General features: G+C 49.0%; 4 protein-coding genes across 4 annotated transcripts in view; all 4 read right to left on the bottom strand.

Moving 5' to 3' along the window:
• Positions 1-135, bottom strand: part of LOC126581812 (arrestin domain-containing protein 2-like) — a 2098-nt gene extending 1963 nt beyond the window's left edge. Inside the window, exon 1 of the mRNA XM_050245729.1 lies at positions 1-135. This exon is cut by the window's left edge and continues 766 nt beyond it. The gene's annotated coding sequence lies outside the window, so the exon portion shown is untranslated.
• Positions 136-784: 649 nt separating this feature from the next.
• On the bottom strand, positions 785-2385 carry LOC126569389 (arrestin domain-containing protein 17-like). The gene is made up of 2 exons (XM_050226434.1): positions 2238-2385; positions 785-1888 (listed from the first exon to the last, which is right to left on the bottom strand). Exons 1-2 carry the CDS (start codon positions 2383-2385, stop codon positions 792-794), a joined length of 1245 nt encoding a protein of 414 aa, XP_050082391.1. The 3' UTR covers positions 785-791.
• A 434-nt stretch (positions 2386-2819) lies between these two features.
• LOC126574120 (V-type proton ATPase subunit G) lies at positions 2820-4156 on the bottom strand. The gene is made up of 3 exons (XM_050234113.1): positions 3914-4156; positions 3558-3658; positions 2820-3447 (listed from the first exon to the last, which is right to left on the bottom strand). Exons 1-3 carry the CDS (start codon positions 3993-3995, stop codon positions 3280-3282), a joined length of 351 nt encoding a protein of 116 aa, XP_050090070.1. The 5' UTR covers positions 3996-4156; the 3' UTR covers positions 2820-3279.
• Positions 4157-9134: 4978 nt separating this feature from the next.
• LOC126581432 (hemicentin-1) overlaps positions 9135-17500 on the bottom strand; it is a 161108-nt gene continuing 152742 nt past the window's right edge. Inside the window, exon 16 of the mRNA XM_050245088.1 lies at positions 9135-10112. Within this exon, the coding sequence (XP_050101045.1) occupies positions 9462-10112 (651 nt within the window). The 3' untranslated portion in view covers positions 9135-9461. The remainder of the gene's footprint in view (positions 10113-17500) is intronic.

Genomic DNA, 17500 nt, shown 5'->3' with positions numbered 1-17500 from the left:
AGAGGGCACCGTGCGGTCACCTCAAACGAACAGGGGAGAGAAGATCCCGCTTCTCTGACTCACAAACACGTTACCTTGGGACGGGCAGCCAGAGAGTGAAGGAACTAAAAATATTCTTCCATCTTACACTCCCTACTGCCGGCTGGATGGATGGTGTATTCTCGTGGACCATCGCACGGACCCACAAGGGGGACGATCGCGCGAGACTGATCAAGACGCTCTGCACGCATACCAAGGCGTTGTGATTTCAAACCCCACATCACCCGCCCCATTTGAACCTGCTGTCGATTTCTGCTCGCTCGCAGTGTATGAGTTTCATGCTCTGCCGCACTCTATGCGTGCGGCATACATTTGTTTATGATTGCACCAAAGGGTTGCGCTGCACGAGACGCGTGTGTTGGTGACGATCGTGATCGTGTGGTTGCGTGGAACGTGGAGAGAAAGACTGGGGTTCTGGGTTAATGGAATCAGAAGGGATCGAAGATTGTTGCCCTGACCTAGCACAACTTTCTATTCGATAGACAGAGTCTTAGAAGCTCTCTTTAGGAGCAGGAAGATAGTAGAATTGTAATATTGTGGTGTTTGATAGATGGTGGGTGCTGCCCTTGATCTCTCTGGAAACTTTTTGGCTTAAGACAAAGAGAATGGGCATATCTTGACCGAGGAGTTCACGCATACCATTAACACGTTCGTTCAGAAACGTCTTTACCACCCCAAAAGGGCACGTTTTATTTGGTAGAAATAGCACACAAAACGAGTGAGAGTATAACAAACAACAGGCCGATTTATCGCTAATCGTTCTCGTCAAAGTCACGCGGCGTGTACGGTTCCGAACCCTTCTCGAACTCATGTTCCGTCGGTGGCGCCGTAGCAACGGCGTCATCCTCATCCATATCGTTGGGAGAAAAAACCCGTGCCGTTGGAGACGGTACCGGTTCCTCTCTGTACGGTGGCGGTAGTTCAAACGGTGTGATTCCACTCGGTCCAGCCACATCAACTCCACCATCGGCCACGGCGTTCATGCCAAGTGCTTCCCTTTCCTTCGCTAGCATCTGCATCGGATAGATACTGGCCGGTAGTCCGACCGTCCCGATAACCAGGGGCAACGTCAGCAGCATCTTCTTTCGTGATCGAACTGGCCGCACCAAGATCGTGACCTCATACCGCGTCCGGATGATCTTACACCGCTCATCATCCGATGGAACCGTTGAAGCGATCAGTATGTTCTCCTCGAACACGGCATCATTCCGGCGGGCTACCCTGGCAATCGTACGCTCTTCCAGCACCGTATGCTCCAGGTGTTCCTGCACCGTCGGAACCTGGCTGAAGAAGGTGTCTATACGCTGGAACTTGATCTGTATGTCACGCACATCGACGCTGCTCTGGTTGTTGACGTGTACCGACACCTCGATCACCTCACCGGGCGCATAACCGGTCCGGGGGGTGGTGGCCGTCACAATCAGTGGATCCGTTAGGCCGAAGTAGAACGATTGTATCACCTCGGCCCGCGTCGGCACCAGCATGCGCTCTTGCGCGACATTCAGATCGGCGTGACTCTGGACGATGAATGGCATCTGGAAGACGTGATCGTACTTCCACGGACGCTCCAGTGACACCTTCACCAAGTACCGGATGTGACCATACTTGCCCTCCTTCGACGTCGGTACCGTGGCCGGGATGACGCAGAAGAACGGATACCGGTGCACACCGGCCGGTACCTCGAGCGGATTGCCAACATCCGATCCGACAAAGTACGTGATGGTGCCAAAGTAATCTTCACGGCCACTAAAATGCGTTTTCTTGTTTTTCTTCTTCGTCTTCTCTGAGGTCCCTTTCACCTTCGCGTTCCAGTCGGTTTGGGCGAAACCGTTGATACGCAGTGCGATCCCTGCCGAGAAAAGGGCGATAGACGATGAATCACATGCTCCGTGGTGGGGGCGGGGTGGACATTTATCAAATTAGATTTCAGATTAATCAACAATAATATTGGCGGCATTGAATTGCCGCGATGACTCATGGTTCCGATAAGTTGATAAGATACCAAAAACAGACATCATGGTGCCAATGGGGTCGGAGAGCACGGGAAAACAATACAGCGGGCTCGTTGATTAGTCTTTTAGGTATTAGTACTTTAACTATTTTTTCGTAGTAGATCCATTTGTAATCTTAAACAACACTGGTACCTCCTCGAATGGAACCACCTACAATCAGCGCCGTATCCACTGTCCACTACTTACCTCGCACTTTTTTCGGTTTGTCCAGTTGAATCTCTACCGTACCACTAACGGTATCGCCGGCACGGAAGACTCCTTGCGGATTATTGTCAAACAGGACATCACACTTGATGTGCTTCGAGGTTTTGTCCTTCTTTTTATCCTTGCCCATGCTTTGCACGCAGTACGTTCGCTAAGCGATGTGATCCTGCCACTAGCGGTTCGGTGCCGTAACTGATTGCCAAATTAGCGGACTGTGTCCAAATGTTTCATATCGGGTAACGCTGGTGTTCCGATAAGCCGATGACTATGACGACGACGCCTAAAACCGTATGCTGATATTGGTACCATCGAAACAGTGCGAGTGATGGGCGATCCGAATGGGGGAGACCGTAACGAACGCAGCCGAAAATGATGTTTGATAAGATTTGCCTTAGATTAGCTTCTTATCAGATACGCAACGAAGAAATGCAACGGTAGCCGACGATGCGCAGGTTGGTTGCTGGCCATGTTACAGCCGATTGGCGGGGTTCGGGTAGTAATAAATGCTGAGAACTTTAATTTAACAGACGCTATGTGAACCCAAATAATCGAGACCAGGCGGAGTTTGTTCTTAAATCTTTACTAAGTATATCCTAGAGCGTTTCCTTTTTTACATAATCTTACAGTTACAATTTTATAACATAATTGAAGTGAATACTTTGCTTCACCCCTTTCCGGTTGATAGCAAACAACGAAAACAACACTTTTTCAACATTCAAAAGATAAAACAATCCAACCACACACATCCAACAAAGACGACGACGGACTGTTATCTCTTTGCCGGCGATATCATCGTTACTCGGCAGGTGTCTCGAGAGGAGTGTGTATGTGTGGAGCGAATGAAGCAAAAAAAAAAAACAGAAAGAAGGTGTTAATTCAGTGTCCCCGAGCCGATTCACACGATGCTCATAGGGGGGAACGGACGGATCAGAGATAGATCCGGAACCGTAGGAATGTTCGAATGTTGCGGAGCACATCAGTTGCTGACACAAAAAAGGCGAGTGGGGCACTGGTACACCACCCTTTACTGACGGTAGTTCTTGTGCAGTTCCGTCTTGATGGCGTACACGAACGACAGCACGTCCTGGATGACCGGTTCCTTCTGGGTGTTGAGGGCACGGTTCATCTCGTCGATCTTAACGCGGGTATCGGCATCGATCTTGTTCGATACGCCTTCGCGCGAGCCAACGTGCTATTGTTGGAGAATAGGGGGAAGGAAAACAAGAGAGAAAGAAGCATCAGTTAATGTCGAAAATTTGGTTCATTGTCTGCCCACATTGTGGACACGGTTAGATAACGTACCTTGGCTTCGAAGTCCTTAAAAGAGCGCTCACGCTCTCCACGGTACTTCTCAATCTCCTCCGTGGCCTCATCCTTGGCCTGCTTTAGACGACGTGCCTTGCCTGTTTGAAGAACGATGAAGATAATTTAATGAATTGTACTGTACAATCCGAACGGTGCATTTATTGTATATTCGTTTTGCAAACACAATTTCAAACGAATTCGGATTCGGATTCGGAATTCGGCTCCGTGTTTGAGCTCTGCTCATGCAACACCAACGAGCAGAGCAAAGCAGAGAAGGGTCATGTGACCAGTGCCACAGTCTTTGCACTCGACGCTCGAGCCGGAATCGACCACGGGCGAGAACGGGCACTTACGTTTGCGCGCTTCGCCAACCTTATCGGCGGCTTTCTTTTCCGCGGCCAGCAGCTGCTGGATGCCCTGGGTGTTGCTGGCCATCTTAAAGCGTTACACCGATGTGAGGATGCTGCGGAAAATCCGCTAACGGAAAACCGAACCGAACTGAGGAAAACGGGAGCGCGCGCTGCACTGAACGACTGCGGCTGGAACAACTGGTTTCACTGAAGTCACGAGATGGTTTGGGGGCCCCACGAGATCACCCGACCCCACCAATCATATGACTACGACGTGTTGGTAGTGGTGGGATGGTCGTGAGGTTGACAATTTTGTCGGTTTACCACGTGGCTGGCTAAGTCGGCCGGTCGAAGAATCGATTGTTCATGCATGCAAGTTTCATGTGTTGCGTGCAATTTATGTTGAAGCAAAGAATCTATAAATGATCTTCAAATATGATAAGAAGACTAAAATTATGATTACAATTTTGTGATTCTATTCCGATGTGGGTACAAAAGTGTAGTAAGAGAAAAATGTCGAAAAACTTGTGCTTCATCGCACCGTGCCAGATTATGTGCAAGTTGCACGGAAGTACTCCGAGCATAAAATACAGTGATCCCCCTGAGGTTAAGTGCATCGTGTTTTCATTTACTTACTTTTTCGATTTTTCTTTGATCAACGTGATCGTATTTAAGCATAACCTGCCAAAGCGATAGGAAACGAACGATTCACAATTTAGAAAAAAATGTTTTTATTTAAACCGACTTACGCTTAAACGCTCTTCGCACGATACGATCAACAATTCACTTATCTTTCCGCCCGCACCATCATCCCCCTCCCATTATTTCTGTACAAATTAGGCTAGTTGTGTTTTTTGTTCAAAAGGATAATCCACAAAAGTAAACTTGTGAGCCACCCAGGCCGGGGGGACAGTACGGAGGAACGGATCCTAGGCTCTTTTGTTCGTTCGAATTCGAATCGAAAACTTGGAAATCAATCACTTGGAATCCTGCTCTGGAACTCTTCCCTCCCCCATGCTCTAGACCGATCGATCACTGGCGTTCCGTGTATTTGCGTAAAAATCTGTTCAACCATCTTCTGCGTTGCGCCATCCGTTCGATCCATCTTGTCGTTCCTTCGCCCTGGTGCCTTGTTCTTAACCGCTAGTATGTATAACTATTTACAACATCTCGTGAATTGATTCTAGTGTTGCATTGTTTCGGCTTTCTCTCCCGAGTATCGAGTAATTTTTGTTTGGTTTTCCCAGTTTTTTTTTGAAGAGTAGAGTGATTGCAAACGAGGAATCGCAAGGGCCGCTGCTGGCAAGCCTTGCCTGCCTTGCCGATACCTTCACGTATCCATCGATGGTGGTTCGCCACGGAATCGGGGAACCAAATCTCCGCATCTCGTCTCCCGGCTGCTGCTTGGCGTACAATATGTGTTGCACATATTTACAGTATAGTTAATTGGATTAAAGTACTACCCTAGGAGTGTGTGAGTGAGTGGCTGTGTGTCTGTGGTTTTCTGTGTGTCCTTAGCTTTTTACTGTGTTGTTAACCTAAAAAACAGTTGAGTAATTTTGCCGTACTCTGCGGTTCCCGTGTCTTTGTTTTGTATTTCCATGGAAGTGATCCTGGAGAAACAGGAGGACAGGACATTCGTTCACATACATCTGCAGGCGCTCGTATTAATTGTGGTATTTCTTTTCTTTCTTCAATTCGTTTACCTCGTGCACAGGTTCTCTGCGGAGCTCTCTACTCAGCTCTTCCCCTGTTCGCCTAATGCTAGTGATAGAAAATGAAAAACATTTCCACTTCGGTGCATGCGGTTGACCACACTCCCTCGCACACCGGATTCAACATTCGATAAGTGTTATTGTTAATTGGTTTTGTTGCGCTCTTATGTACAAAATTATTCTAATCCTAACAACAGTGACAAATAGATTGGTTGTTTTGGTTGGTTGTGATGAGAGAGAGAGAGAGAGAGGGAGAGAGATGTGTTCGTCGCCATTTCGGTGCGATCCCTAATCCTGCTGGCCCGTCCCATCTCTCCCGCTTATCTATTGTTTGCTTGAGATCGGCTAAGTGAGCGATGCAGGTCGGATTGTTTGCGATTTGCATATCTTTCCCCCGTTCCAGTACCGGTTAGTTTACGTTTAGTTTCGAAAAGTGTCGAAGATATTTGAAGGTCAGTTCTTTGCTCACTCGCTGGTTTTCGTGTGTTGTTTGAAATGTTTGGAGTTGATCGAGTGTGATCCTGCAGCAAATGTGCGCCTCTATCGGTCCCATCCGTTTTCCGTAATAAACTTCTGAAACTTTTGAATCTTCATAAAACCGAAAATCCTAAACTTAGGAACTTGTGTGCGTTAGTTTGTTCGGTGGAACTTTCACGGAAAAATGGTCATTGCGAGCTCGAAATGGATAGCAACAATGAAAGCAACGCTTAATGGAATCCGTAGCCACTGGTTTTTTGTTGGATTTATTTTGGCGATTTTTGCCTGTCCGTCCCAGGCCTGTGCCTGCATTCAAACAAATCAGTGACACGAAAAGCAATATGTGCGCTCTAGCGTGCGACCAGGAATGGAAGCGCATTATTTATCCAACGAACCTCTGGTGCATCACCGTGCGTATGTATGTTGTGCAAGCGAGATACACCGCCGGGTTTCGGGGCCATCAATGTTTGAGCAAGTGCCCGGACCCGGATTCACCGAAATGAAGCCGATGCCGGGAATGCAGGAAAAGTGGGAGCTTACCGGCAGAAGAGCAACATGCAAAAAAAAAAGAAACCAGGAAAATTTAACAGAAAAATCGCACGAAACAAACTCCGCGCAGTGGGTTGCTGGTGTTGGTGCGTTGTTTAAATTAATTATTAATTTTAATACAGCCAAACTGCGGAAGTCGATAAAATGGGGGAAAATATGAACAAACTGCGCCACCACTGGCCATCTCTCCGTCCACGCCACATCAGGAACATTAGTGAACAACGATGATGGGGCCCGGTTACCGGTTGATACGGTTGGTGCGGTGTGCGTTTCATTTCGCGAATATTCTCTTTTTCTCTTTTCCTTGTTACCATCCAATTTCATCCTCACAGCCGTCCTGTCCAGCTTCGAAACCAACTGAAGGGCCAGTACAGTTTATGCGGAGCGACCGGGGCTCGTTGTAGTTATTGCGATTTGGGAATTATGTGACCACTTTCGGGGGTAAACTCGGATTGAAGGTGAGTCCGCACGAATGATGATGCGTTTTAAGTAGCATCTCCCTGCGTCAAAGTGCTTCCGGGCACTTTGCTTTTCGGGAGGATAATGTGAAAATGTATTTTCCAATAATGAGACCCACTTAGAGGCCTCTTGGAGTACCCCTTGGAGTGCACTCTTCGGTGGCGTATTCCTTTCCTCCATTAGCGGAGGTCCGGTCAGGCCATACCGGCGTTAGGCCGTACACGATCCGCATCACGATTAAGGTGCGATGCCCATTAGGGCCACACGGAAAAAAGGGAACGCACCAAACGCGCTATCAATTTTGATTTTTCGCTTCCACCGCAGTAGCGTGGCCATATGTTGTGATAAGGATTGTTCGTTGAAATCAGTTTCTTCTGCATCACAGGCCGGCTCGTTGTACTCGTAGCTTTTAGCCCCTACGTTTGGGATACATCTTATCACACACGTTACGATGATTCATCGATCGGCTTGGGATTGATAGTGAATGAATTTGGGGAGGAGATGTGAAAAAACGGGGCCAGTTAACTGATGAGGTTGCAGAATTTTGCGCCCTTTCTGCCCTTCCGATTGAGCTGCCAGCCTTTGTCGAGTTCCAGGGCGCATCATCATCATCCCCGAAAACCTTCCCTTGACCGGAAGCTGTTGCTTATTTGTCCGGCGCTAATACTTCCATTATACTGACACAGTGGCCTAGTCATCACGTTAGGTCGACGAAGTGAATCAGGCCGTTTTCACTGTTAACCAGTTTTTTGTTTTTTTTTTCGCTAGACTGAGACTGAGTTGGTGATCAGTTTTGTCGTTATATTTTGCTGGACTTTATTGTGTTTTGAAACAGTTGTTTGTAGAACTTGGAGCGAAAGGCCGCTTAACATGGCGACCATTTGCGTTTTCGAAATAGATGACAATTCTGGGAATTAAAACGGAGAGGTCTGGCACCATCCACGGGAGTAGAGTAGAGCGGTACATTGACAAAGAGGCTCTGGGGATCTCCCTCAGCAGCAAACCCTCCAGTCTGCATTCAACCAGAGGAAATGGCTGGCTACCACAATGCCAGCTACCGAGCTGGCTGGCCTGCCGTACATACATTTTCCATTAACCTAGGACAACGATAATCTGCTAGCATCCCCGGTATCCCCGCACCCAGCAGGTGGCGATGCTTCGGTGTATGTTTAATAGGAACTGTTCACTCAGCAACACGAACACTGTTTCCACCATTTCATCGCCTTTGCCATCGAGTGAAAAGGAGGTGAAGGCAGAAGAATGATGTGCAACAGGAGGATCACCACCATACCCCCCTTCTGACCTGACCCGGTCTGACTGTTGAATGGCCAAGTATTCTTTACACAATTGCTGCTGATTGAATTTTGTTTCCATCCTGCCGGGGTGGCTCATTACAATCCGTGATGATGTTTCGAAAACGAATATTCGCTTTGCAATCGCGTGTAGCACGCGCACGGGGGGGCTAGGCCCTCGACTGGATTCCGCACTCAAGGTAATTACAATCAATATTTGAGATGCCAATCGTGGGGCTTCTGCATGCTTCTTAAACCGCTCGCATTCGCATTCGCATTCGGAAGAAACTTTTGCACTACTAAACACGCACGCTAACGTGTAGCGTATGGCCTTGTGGTTAAGGACACAAGTTCAGTACCGCTCATCATCATCATCATCATCAGCAACGGTGCCGATGTGGTGCATCTGCATCTCCGCCTTTATCGATTACGTATGCAGCGAACGTTCGTGGTTACGGGAAACCATCACCACAAGATGGCCACGCCAACCGACGCTGCCGGCAATTAATTGTTTGATAACAGGCCACAAATTGAGGCGTTTTGTGCATGGGCACCGGCATTAATTTGATCGATCGCTCCGCATCGATGCTTGTCGTATGGCCTGAGACGTTGGCCTGTGGCTTGTGCAAACCACAATTAGGTCCGTGATTGATACGCTTGCCTGGGCTCCTGTTCAGCGCAGCACGTAGTAATGAGGCGGGGAATCAATTTGCATTCGAACCAATCGGATGGTGATGGGATCGGGATATTGAAGGGACACAGTTTTCCGTGAAAAGTCTCTCCGTAAATGCAAAAACAAAACCTTAAACTGAACAAAGAGATTGGTGTTTTACTTTTGGGATGCTCAGATCCTTCTGAATTCGTGCTAATTTGTTGAATCTTTCACTCAGTATTTCGTACCGTAAAAAAAACGTAAAAAACCTTTCCAACCATTTGAGCATTCGATTCAAGAGGATGGCTGTAGGCCACGATACGAAGAGTGAAAAAGGAAAGGAAGATTCACTGGGGGGTTTTCTTTTTGGGCGGACGACGACCGGAGGCATGGTGCTCTGCAGGGAGTTAGACGCAGCTTTCCTGCTGCGAGAAGGCGGCCAGCGGCGTTCGCGTAGTCACGATTTCGCGCAGATACTGCTTACTGCTGCCGTTGGTGGAGGTGGCGGCGGCGGCGGCGGCGACGTTGGTAGACGACAGTGACGGTGACTGCAGTGGCAGTGGCACGGAATGGGGCGAGTGCTGCAACGTACTCGCTGGTGGTGGAAGCGGCTGTATTGGATGTTGCAGCTGCAGCAACGCTGCAGTCGTAGGCGTGTGAGGTGTATGCGGCTGCTGCTGCATATGATGATGGTGTTGTTGCGTCGAGTCCTGCTGCAACTGAAGTGTCAGCGGGGACTGGCTGAGCAGTTGGTGCTGATGCTGCTGCTGTGACAGCGATTGCTGCGACACGGGCGATATCAGCGGATAGGAGCCGACACCACCGGGCACCGATGATGGTAGTGGTCCCGCAGGACCCCCACCCGGACCAGGCGGTGCTTTGTAGCTACCGCCGTGGTCTATCTGGGCGTAGATCGTCGGCTCGTCGAAGTAGTTGTACGCTGGCGGTGGTGGCAGCTTGTTCAGATGGTTGTTCAGATGGTTTTTATTGCTGGCATCGTCGTGTGATGAGGGCGGGATGGCCAGTGCCAGCTCTGCGTAGTGCACCTCATTCGCTGCCTGTAAAATAGGAGAGAGAGAGAGACGGTAAATAACGGTAGAGAGACCATTAATTGCGAAGTTGAAACCCCTTTTTGTGTTGAGTTTGAACAGTTCTGTAGAGTAGCTTCTAGTGATGGCAATCGGATGATGGATATCCGATTAGTGATGTGAATCATTCTTCATTATTTCAATCCTTCACCGTCACCTAATGGTGACGGATTATAGTTGGCCTCGCTACTCGGTACTCGCCATCAGCAAAAGTCAACTCCACATTACCCAACAATCATTACCTCAGTAAGCTCTGTGCCACTTTCACTGCCAACCAGATGCGAGACGAAGTTCATTTCTCGCTCTCTCCAACAGGAACTGCTTCTCGGTTGCCTCACTTCCCTCAGTTGTACCAATATTTCCGGACAACTTATAATGGAATGATGTATCGCTTTTGAAACATTTGCCACCATTTTCCGACGGGGCCCAAAAAGGCCCCATCCTGCAGCGTGACTCGACAGGACTCTCAACCGGCCTGTTCATCGACTCCGGACCTCCGGAAACTTGTGCGACTAAACTTCTGTTTAATTACTTTCCGATTAATTTGCACAAAAACCTAGAATGAACAGAAAACTCACACCACCATCACCACAACCACCACTTGAACCTGAACCTTTTTCGCAGAATGTATGGCCTGGTTCGCGAAAAAGCGGGCGAACGTCATGACGTTGTCACTGGCCGCAGTCCATCGCTTGCCCCCCCCCTCAAAAAACCCCGGTGATGCTGGCTAATTTATTTTCGATGTTTCAAATTAGAATCCTCGGCACAGCACAGCGGAACAAGCACGGGCATTACCTGGCCAGCGATCTGTGGATGCTGTGCACTAGGAACTAGCGAGCGTGGGTACGGTGGCGAAACTAGGGGCCTGCGGAGGTCCTCGGATCGCGCATTCGCGTTTGAAAGTTTCCCCTCCCTGAACCGTGCCGTGGTACCGTTACTATCGACGTCGTTTATATGGCTTTTTGATTGGATTGATGACTTGCTGTTTGTGGGACATTTATATCCGGGTGTGTTCCTCGGGGGTCCATCGTACCGGACGGTTCCGTCATCGGTCGTCGTCGTCGTCGTCGTTGCCGTTACCTGCTTAGTTGGCAATTTTCGGTCACCGTAAAGCAGTCCCCTACAGGGCACCAAATTGTGCGCTGTGCAACTTTTGCCGGTGGTGATCGCTCTCCATCACTCCACACTCTCCAGTCTCATCGACGATGACCGATGGAATCCCGGGGCCGTGACATTTGTGCCGTGAGCCACGGTGACAGATCGGACCCCGTGATTCGTTACTTTTGTTGGTGAGCACCAGTTTTCTCGTGCTCGTAGTGGTTTTTTGCGTTGTGGACTTTACCAAATTTGTGGAAATTTGTGGAAGGTTGTCGTTGGAGTTTGGATAAATATTGTCCCAAACCGTGGCTGCCATATCGCGGCACTGGCTCTCTCTCTCTCTCTCTGCGCTGTCAATCGCGGTGAGTGGCACGATAACGCAATGAAAGATTGCTTCGCGAGAGAGAGAGAGAGAGCTCGAGAGTAACAGACGGACGTCCCCGGTACGTCGAGTGCATGTTGGTTTGAAGCCGGCCACCACGACGGCATGCAGTCGGAATGCTAAACCAAGTCGACCCTGTCAGCTCTCTTCGCTTCCCCCCCCCCCCCCGGGGAGGGGTTTGCTCCCGGTTGTGCTGCGCTTCTGCACCGGAAGTGCCTCCCCGGAGCTGCAGCCGGTGCCGAGGGCCATCCACCAACTTGTTCCCCATTCCAGGAAAACCGCAAGACCAGCCCGGTGCCCGTGCCTGTGTGCCTGTGTGTCTGTGCGTTCGTGCGTAAATTCCCTTCAGCCAGGGAGCCAGCTTGTGTGATGCCGATGCTAGGCCGGTCGTCGTGCATTTGAAATGTACAATCAGTAGTCCCCGCGGCCAAGTCGACGTTCCTTTTTCGACCGTGGAATGGCGTGCGGTCTGGAACGACAGGAATGCCAACCATTTGGTTGCCGGAACGCCAACGGAGGAGCGGTAGGGCGACGAGTGCATCGTGCAGTGATTTGTGATCCGGCTGGGCTGAGGACACAAACGGCGGGTCCCGCTGTTGATCGAAACGCCCGACTGGCTGGTGGCTTGGCGCGATAACGCGTCACTGCGTTGTGCCCAGGAATCGGGGAGGGTGCGGGTTCGCTTTGGTGTCTCTCGCAATGTGGTCTAGTTAACATTGTTTAGCCGGATCCGCTGCTGCTCCTCGTGACGCGGTGACGTGGTGCAAAACCCTTTTCCAGAACTTTGCGGAACCAGTTCCCGACCAGGACGTCGACCAGGATGTCGACGAAGGAATGCAAGGTATTTACTTGCGGAGCAAACATGTACGAGTCACCGGGAACACGCGACCTTCTCCTCCTCGCTCTTTCTCTCTCTTTCTCTCCTCGTTCCGCTCTTCATTGTCGTCAATGTCGAGGGAGTTGATTGCACATTCGAAAGGAATTCTATGCGTTTTCGAATCAAATCTATCTCATTACCGATGTTTGTTACGTGCGCTCGACGGCACGAAGTAGTGCAATGGTCTTTGTGTGTGGACGTCCGCTTCACGGAATGTCGCTGTCGCCAGCGGATAACGAGACATTCCGCTTTCCGCGAGACTTCCACAGGGAACAGGGCACATATGATAAGACCGTACCGTGAGGCAGGATTCTTTTCAAGTAAAAGACGTTTGTGCTGAATGTGCTCCGAGGGGAAAACCGTGGTCGTTGTTTGTGCTCGACAAGGATAAGCAGGAAAATAGCGTTCAGCTCACGTCGATTGCAGTTGTGCATTGGGATGTGGTATTAAGAACCAAGAATATAGCATCAGTTGCGGATATATTTAAAGCACGGGTTTCCGCGCCCATGGAGGCGCCCTTCGAAATGGAGGCGCCTGGTAGCCGGTACATTTTTTTACCGATTTTTCATAGTGGTAGGGATTTTTAATAGAAATTTAAATCGTTTTTAAATAACCCATGGATCTTGAAAAAATGTTTCTTCATTCAATTTCAACATATGCATGAAATAAAGTGACATAGAACGTATAATTTATGACCAAACTCATACATATACACCGCGGGCGAGGCAGCGGGCCACACAGCATAATTTGGCGGGCCGAACGATTTGTTCGGTATTTTGTCTTAACTTCTTCACCTTTCAGATCAACTTTGTGCATTGAAAAGTGTTTTTTACAAATTTAGAACTTTTAAAACATACAGGATCATCTCATAAAAGTAAATACCCTCTTGAAATCGTCTTTCGCTAAATGGAATTCCACGGAAGATTGTATAAAACATCCTGCACGATCCCTGGAGTAGTCCATTCTTAATGCTATTTGCAAAGTTTTTAGTTTTACTCAAATTTCAAAATCGTAGACATATCTGGTGGGAATACCCTGACAGTCCCAGTACCCTAGGACACTGATAGTACTCCATTGCTCGCTCACTTAAAATGGATTTTGGAGAATCTTAAAATTTAATCTGGCCGTCAACCGTGCGGACCGTACGAACGTTGAGTACGAAACACGAGCCAAGGACCAAGCTTTGCTTGCCTTGCAGCCAGTATAGCCCAACATCTCCGGGTTTCTTTTTGGCCACGGCAAAAGTGACACGCCATGATATCCCTGAAAATGTGAAACCACTCACTCCGATAGTGTGTATCCTGGCGTTGTTCGGTTCCCGGTTGCCTTACCAATCCGTGTCAGTTGCACGCTCGGTTCGCTATCACGTGCTCGGTGCTTCTTGTGTTCGTTGCCTCATCGCGTTGCCGTACGTCTTCCGGCACATCAAGCCAACTGGAAAAATGTGCTCTAAATACAGTTGGCGGACTCGGGATTGGGAGGGATTTTTTTTCGTTTTCGATTCCTTTTTTCCATCATTTCCACCCCCACGGACGGCTCTAGGGCCCGTCTCCCGTTCATGGTCGGCTGCGATGGTGCAGAAAATTTGATGAGCGACAAATCGATGGGGAAGTGTCCTCGGCACGGAACGCTCGCTCACTCGCTCGTTCCGACCATCTTACCACCACCGGAAGCAGTGATTCTGGGGACATTTTGCAAAAGAATCCGCACCCAAGTCACCTGATCGCCCGAAGGTGACACACCAGTACACACACTCGAGTGTCCGGGATTTCATTGAGAGTGAGGAAAAAATAACGTTATCCAACTGGGTCATCTTGTTATGCTCGTTTCCGCTTCCTTTTTCTTGTGGCTATTTTTGCCCCATGGCCATTTGGTTCTCAGTCCTCCCCCTGGAATCCCGGTGAATGTGGACACCATCTTTGTTGAGCTGGCTGAGCGGTCCGTTCGGGGGGTGATCCTTGAACTTGTGCACGTTCCCCCGTTGGCTGGCTGGTCAAGGGTGTTGGTGTGTGCGCATACATTCAGGTGTAGTGGTTCGGGTGCGTTCCGCTCGGTTAAGTTCACCTTCGCGACATCCTTTCAATCTCAGAATGCTTATCGCAATGTCCCTTCGGGCGCTCTGGATGTTCGCTAAAGGAGGGACCGACAGTTGAAGTGACTCCTGGAGTCAGCTTGGTCCACTCATGCATCAAGAGGAGAAGAGAGAGTGGATGCAAGTCGGAAGGGCTAACAAAACCTGACTACTGAACGTTCGTTGCATTCTGTTGACACTCGCCCTAGGTTTGCACTAACGCTTAGTTGCTCTTCGCGATTTGTCATGCAGAATCACCTGACGCACGTCGTCTACTGCAACGAGATCCGCTAGAAGTTTCGGTTGTTGCGTTTTTTTTAACTAAAATTATGTCTTGATTTACGGGATTCGTTCAGACCGCTATTGATTCCCATCTTGATTCTGAATGATTACCTAGAAATAATGAATTCATATCTTTATCTCACCTACAATCGCATCAATTGCTCATTAAACTGTGCATTTTGGACACACCCGCACAAAAGCGGAATTGCGATGCATTGTGTTTTATAAAGCATAAATAAGCCTTTAAGCCGCCCTCGAATACGATCGAATGCTGCGGTCTGGTTAAAGCTACAATTGAAATGATACATTTACCGACCCATGACCGCATTGCATTTTGAACTGCAGTGCAAGCGAGTTCAGCTCGCGGTACTCATCAGTTCCGGCTCAGTGGTGCTGAAGAACCGCCTGGTTACAGCGGCGTAGGCGCTGGCCTCCCCCCCCCCCCCCCCCCCCCGGACCCGATAACGTGCAATGGGCCCACCGGGAACGCACCTTTTGGGACCGTGCATTACGTTGTTACTGCAAATGACCGCTAGGGGAGGTGGGCGTTGTCCGATAAATAAATGAACTCCAGGGTGAAGCAACGCTACACACGCGCTGCTTGACCACAGCATCCTGACCTGACCTTTCTGCAGCTTCCATTTGGAAATTATCTCCTCTCGAGCATCGACTATGCCTCCCCAAGGGGTCAGGTCCTAGGGTCCGTGCAATCGCGACACGGAGGCCCATTTTATCGGCAATGAGCGGGTTGGATGGTGAGAGACGGCGGCCATCCAGTTATCTTTCCGGTTCGATTCACGCACCGGACGAACCAGAACCGTAATTGGCAACCACTCGTCGCCGAACCGATCCGGCATGGAATGAAAGCGTCCAGCAATGCACCGTCCAGTTCCAGTCGTTCAGCAAACTAGCCGCCAGGCATCGGCGTAAAGTCCGGGGACCCAGTCAGACCCAGCAGAGTCAATCGCCATCGATGGTGCACTGTAGTGCTCGGTATGCAACTGAGGCTGGTCACGCCCGCGGTATACTGGTTGGCCGAGAGCGAGAATATATCAATATGAGCAATGAGCAGAAAGAAAGCAAAAAAGCATTTTTACACTGTACTGGACGACCCGTTTGGGACGCGTTGTATGACGTAACGCGGAACGATTATTGGCCACGTCGCAAACACCATGACGGACCATGGAGTGCCGTCGCCGTTCGTACGATATGGTCCACGTCCGCGTTGTGTAACCGTCGTTTGTTAATGGCGGTGGTGGTGGTGGTGGTGTATAACATATAATCAGTACTTGACGTTTGGGAGCCTCTGTCTGATGCTGAGGGTTGAGTGCAGTTGCCGTTCTATGGTCACAATCTCGAGCGGTGCACGCATAACGGACGCTATGGCCATAACACGACCATAACGGTAGCATGAAGTGTCACATTTTCGAGGTGCAACGAGCCGGCGATTGTGCTGATTGGTAGTGGACCGCATTGGTAGCGTTAGCCATTTGTTCCCGATCACTAGGGGCTGAAGTATGCGACTGATAGCGCTGGCTTGAGAGGGTTTTTTTTGGTGGTTATGTCACAATTTTGAATGTTTTGGGATGCATCTTCGAGGATCGTTAATCAGGCAAACTGAAGCTGGCCTACGGACGGTAAAAGGTAACGATATCGAGAAAAAGGCTACGATAGTTGTAATGGATACAAGAAAGAATGAACAGTATAGGAAATTAGTTACAGAACTGAGTAAAAAAGGTAATAACCCTCTATAACCTGTAAAAACTGAAAAAAAAACAGTCACACACTTTATTATACTAAACTCGTAATGACTAAATGTCTACTCCGGCTCTACTAATTGGTAGTATTTTATGTTTTGAAAACTCCTCCTTAGGGTTAACCTATAGGATAGCAGCAATAGGATGGTAGTTTATTATACTGCTCGTTTTTCACACTCAACATCGCCTTTTCATTCCGAGTGCCAAAGAGCAGAATCCTTTCGCATTCATCGACACTCGCGGTTATTCTCACTGCAGTGCATGTGGATATGCAGTATGTTAAGTTAATTACTCTGAGAGCAAGAGATTGTTCTAAGTGGTGTGTATAGAAATGCCAATTGGTATTGAATCAGTACAAGAGTTGAGGTGTACCGTGGCGTAAGAAGCGCTGAAGTGGTGCTATAGGTAACATGAACATACCATTCAAATTCAAAGAGCCACTTAACTGGAATTCAAATTACTTCAGATTATTCAGATACTATAACGCCCCCGAGTAGTGAAGGGCTTGCATTACGCAACCATTTCTAGAGCAAAGTCTCGTAGGTACCAGATACACGACGGCCTTTTTAATTATGAGTTTTTTTTGCATTTTTGTTCAACAGGCCTTAGATGATGTGTGCGAAAGGGCGGAAGGATGTGCTTCACATTGAAATGCGTTGTTGAACTTATAAAATGAGCCAACGTTCGCTAATGGTGATGCACATCTGGCGCATGCACTCGCTTTGTGTCAGCACCTGTGGGTCGTCCAGGATACCGCAAAAAGACGCAAGTGCACCGCAAAACGCATTTCCCTGTGGACGGGTGTAAAAAGGAAACCATGACGCTGGCACTGCTTGTCACACGACTGACTACTTCGTCCGTTCACATCGCCTCTCTGGGAGTTCCGTATGG

Source organism: Anopheles aquasalis, chromosome 2, assembly GCF_943734665.1.
Source record: "Anopheles aquasalis chromosome 2, idAnoAquaMG_Q_19, whole genome shotgun sequence".
Taxonomy (NCBI): Eukaryota; Metazoa; Arthropoda; class Insecta; order Diptera; family Culicidae; genus Anopheles; species Anopheles aquasalis.
Note: the sequence above shows the minus strand (reverse complement) of the source record. Positions and strands in the feature narration are given on the sequence as shown.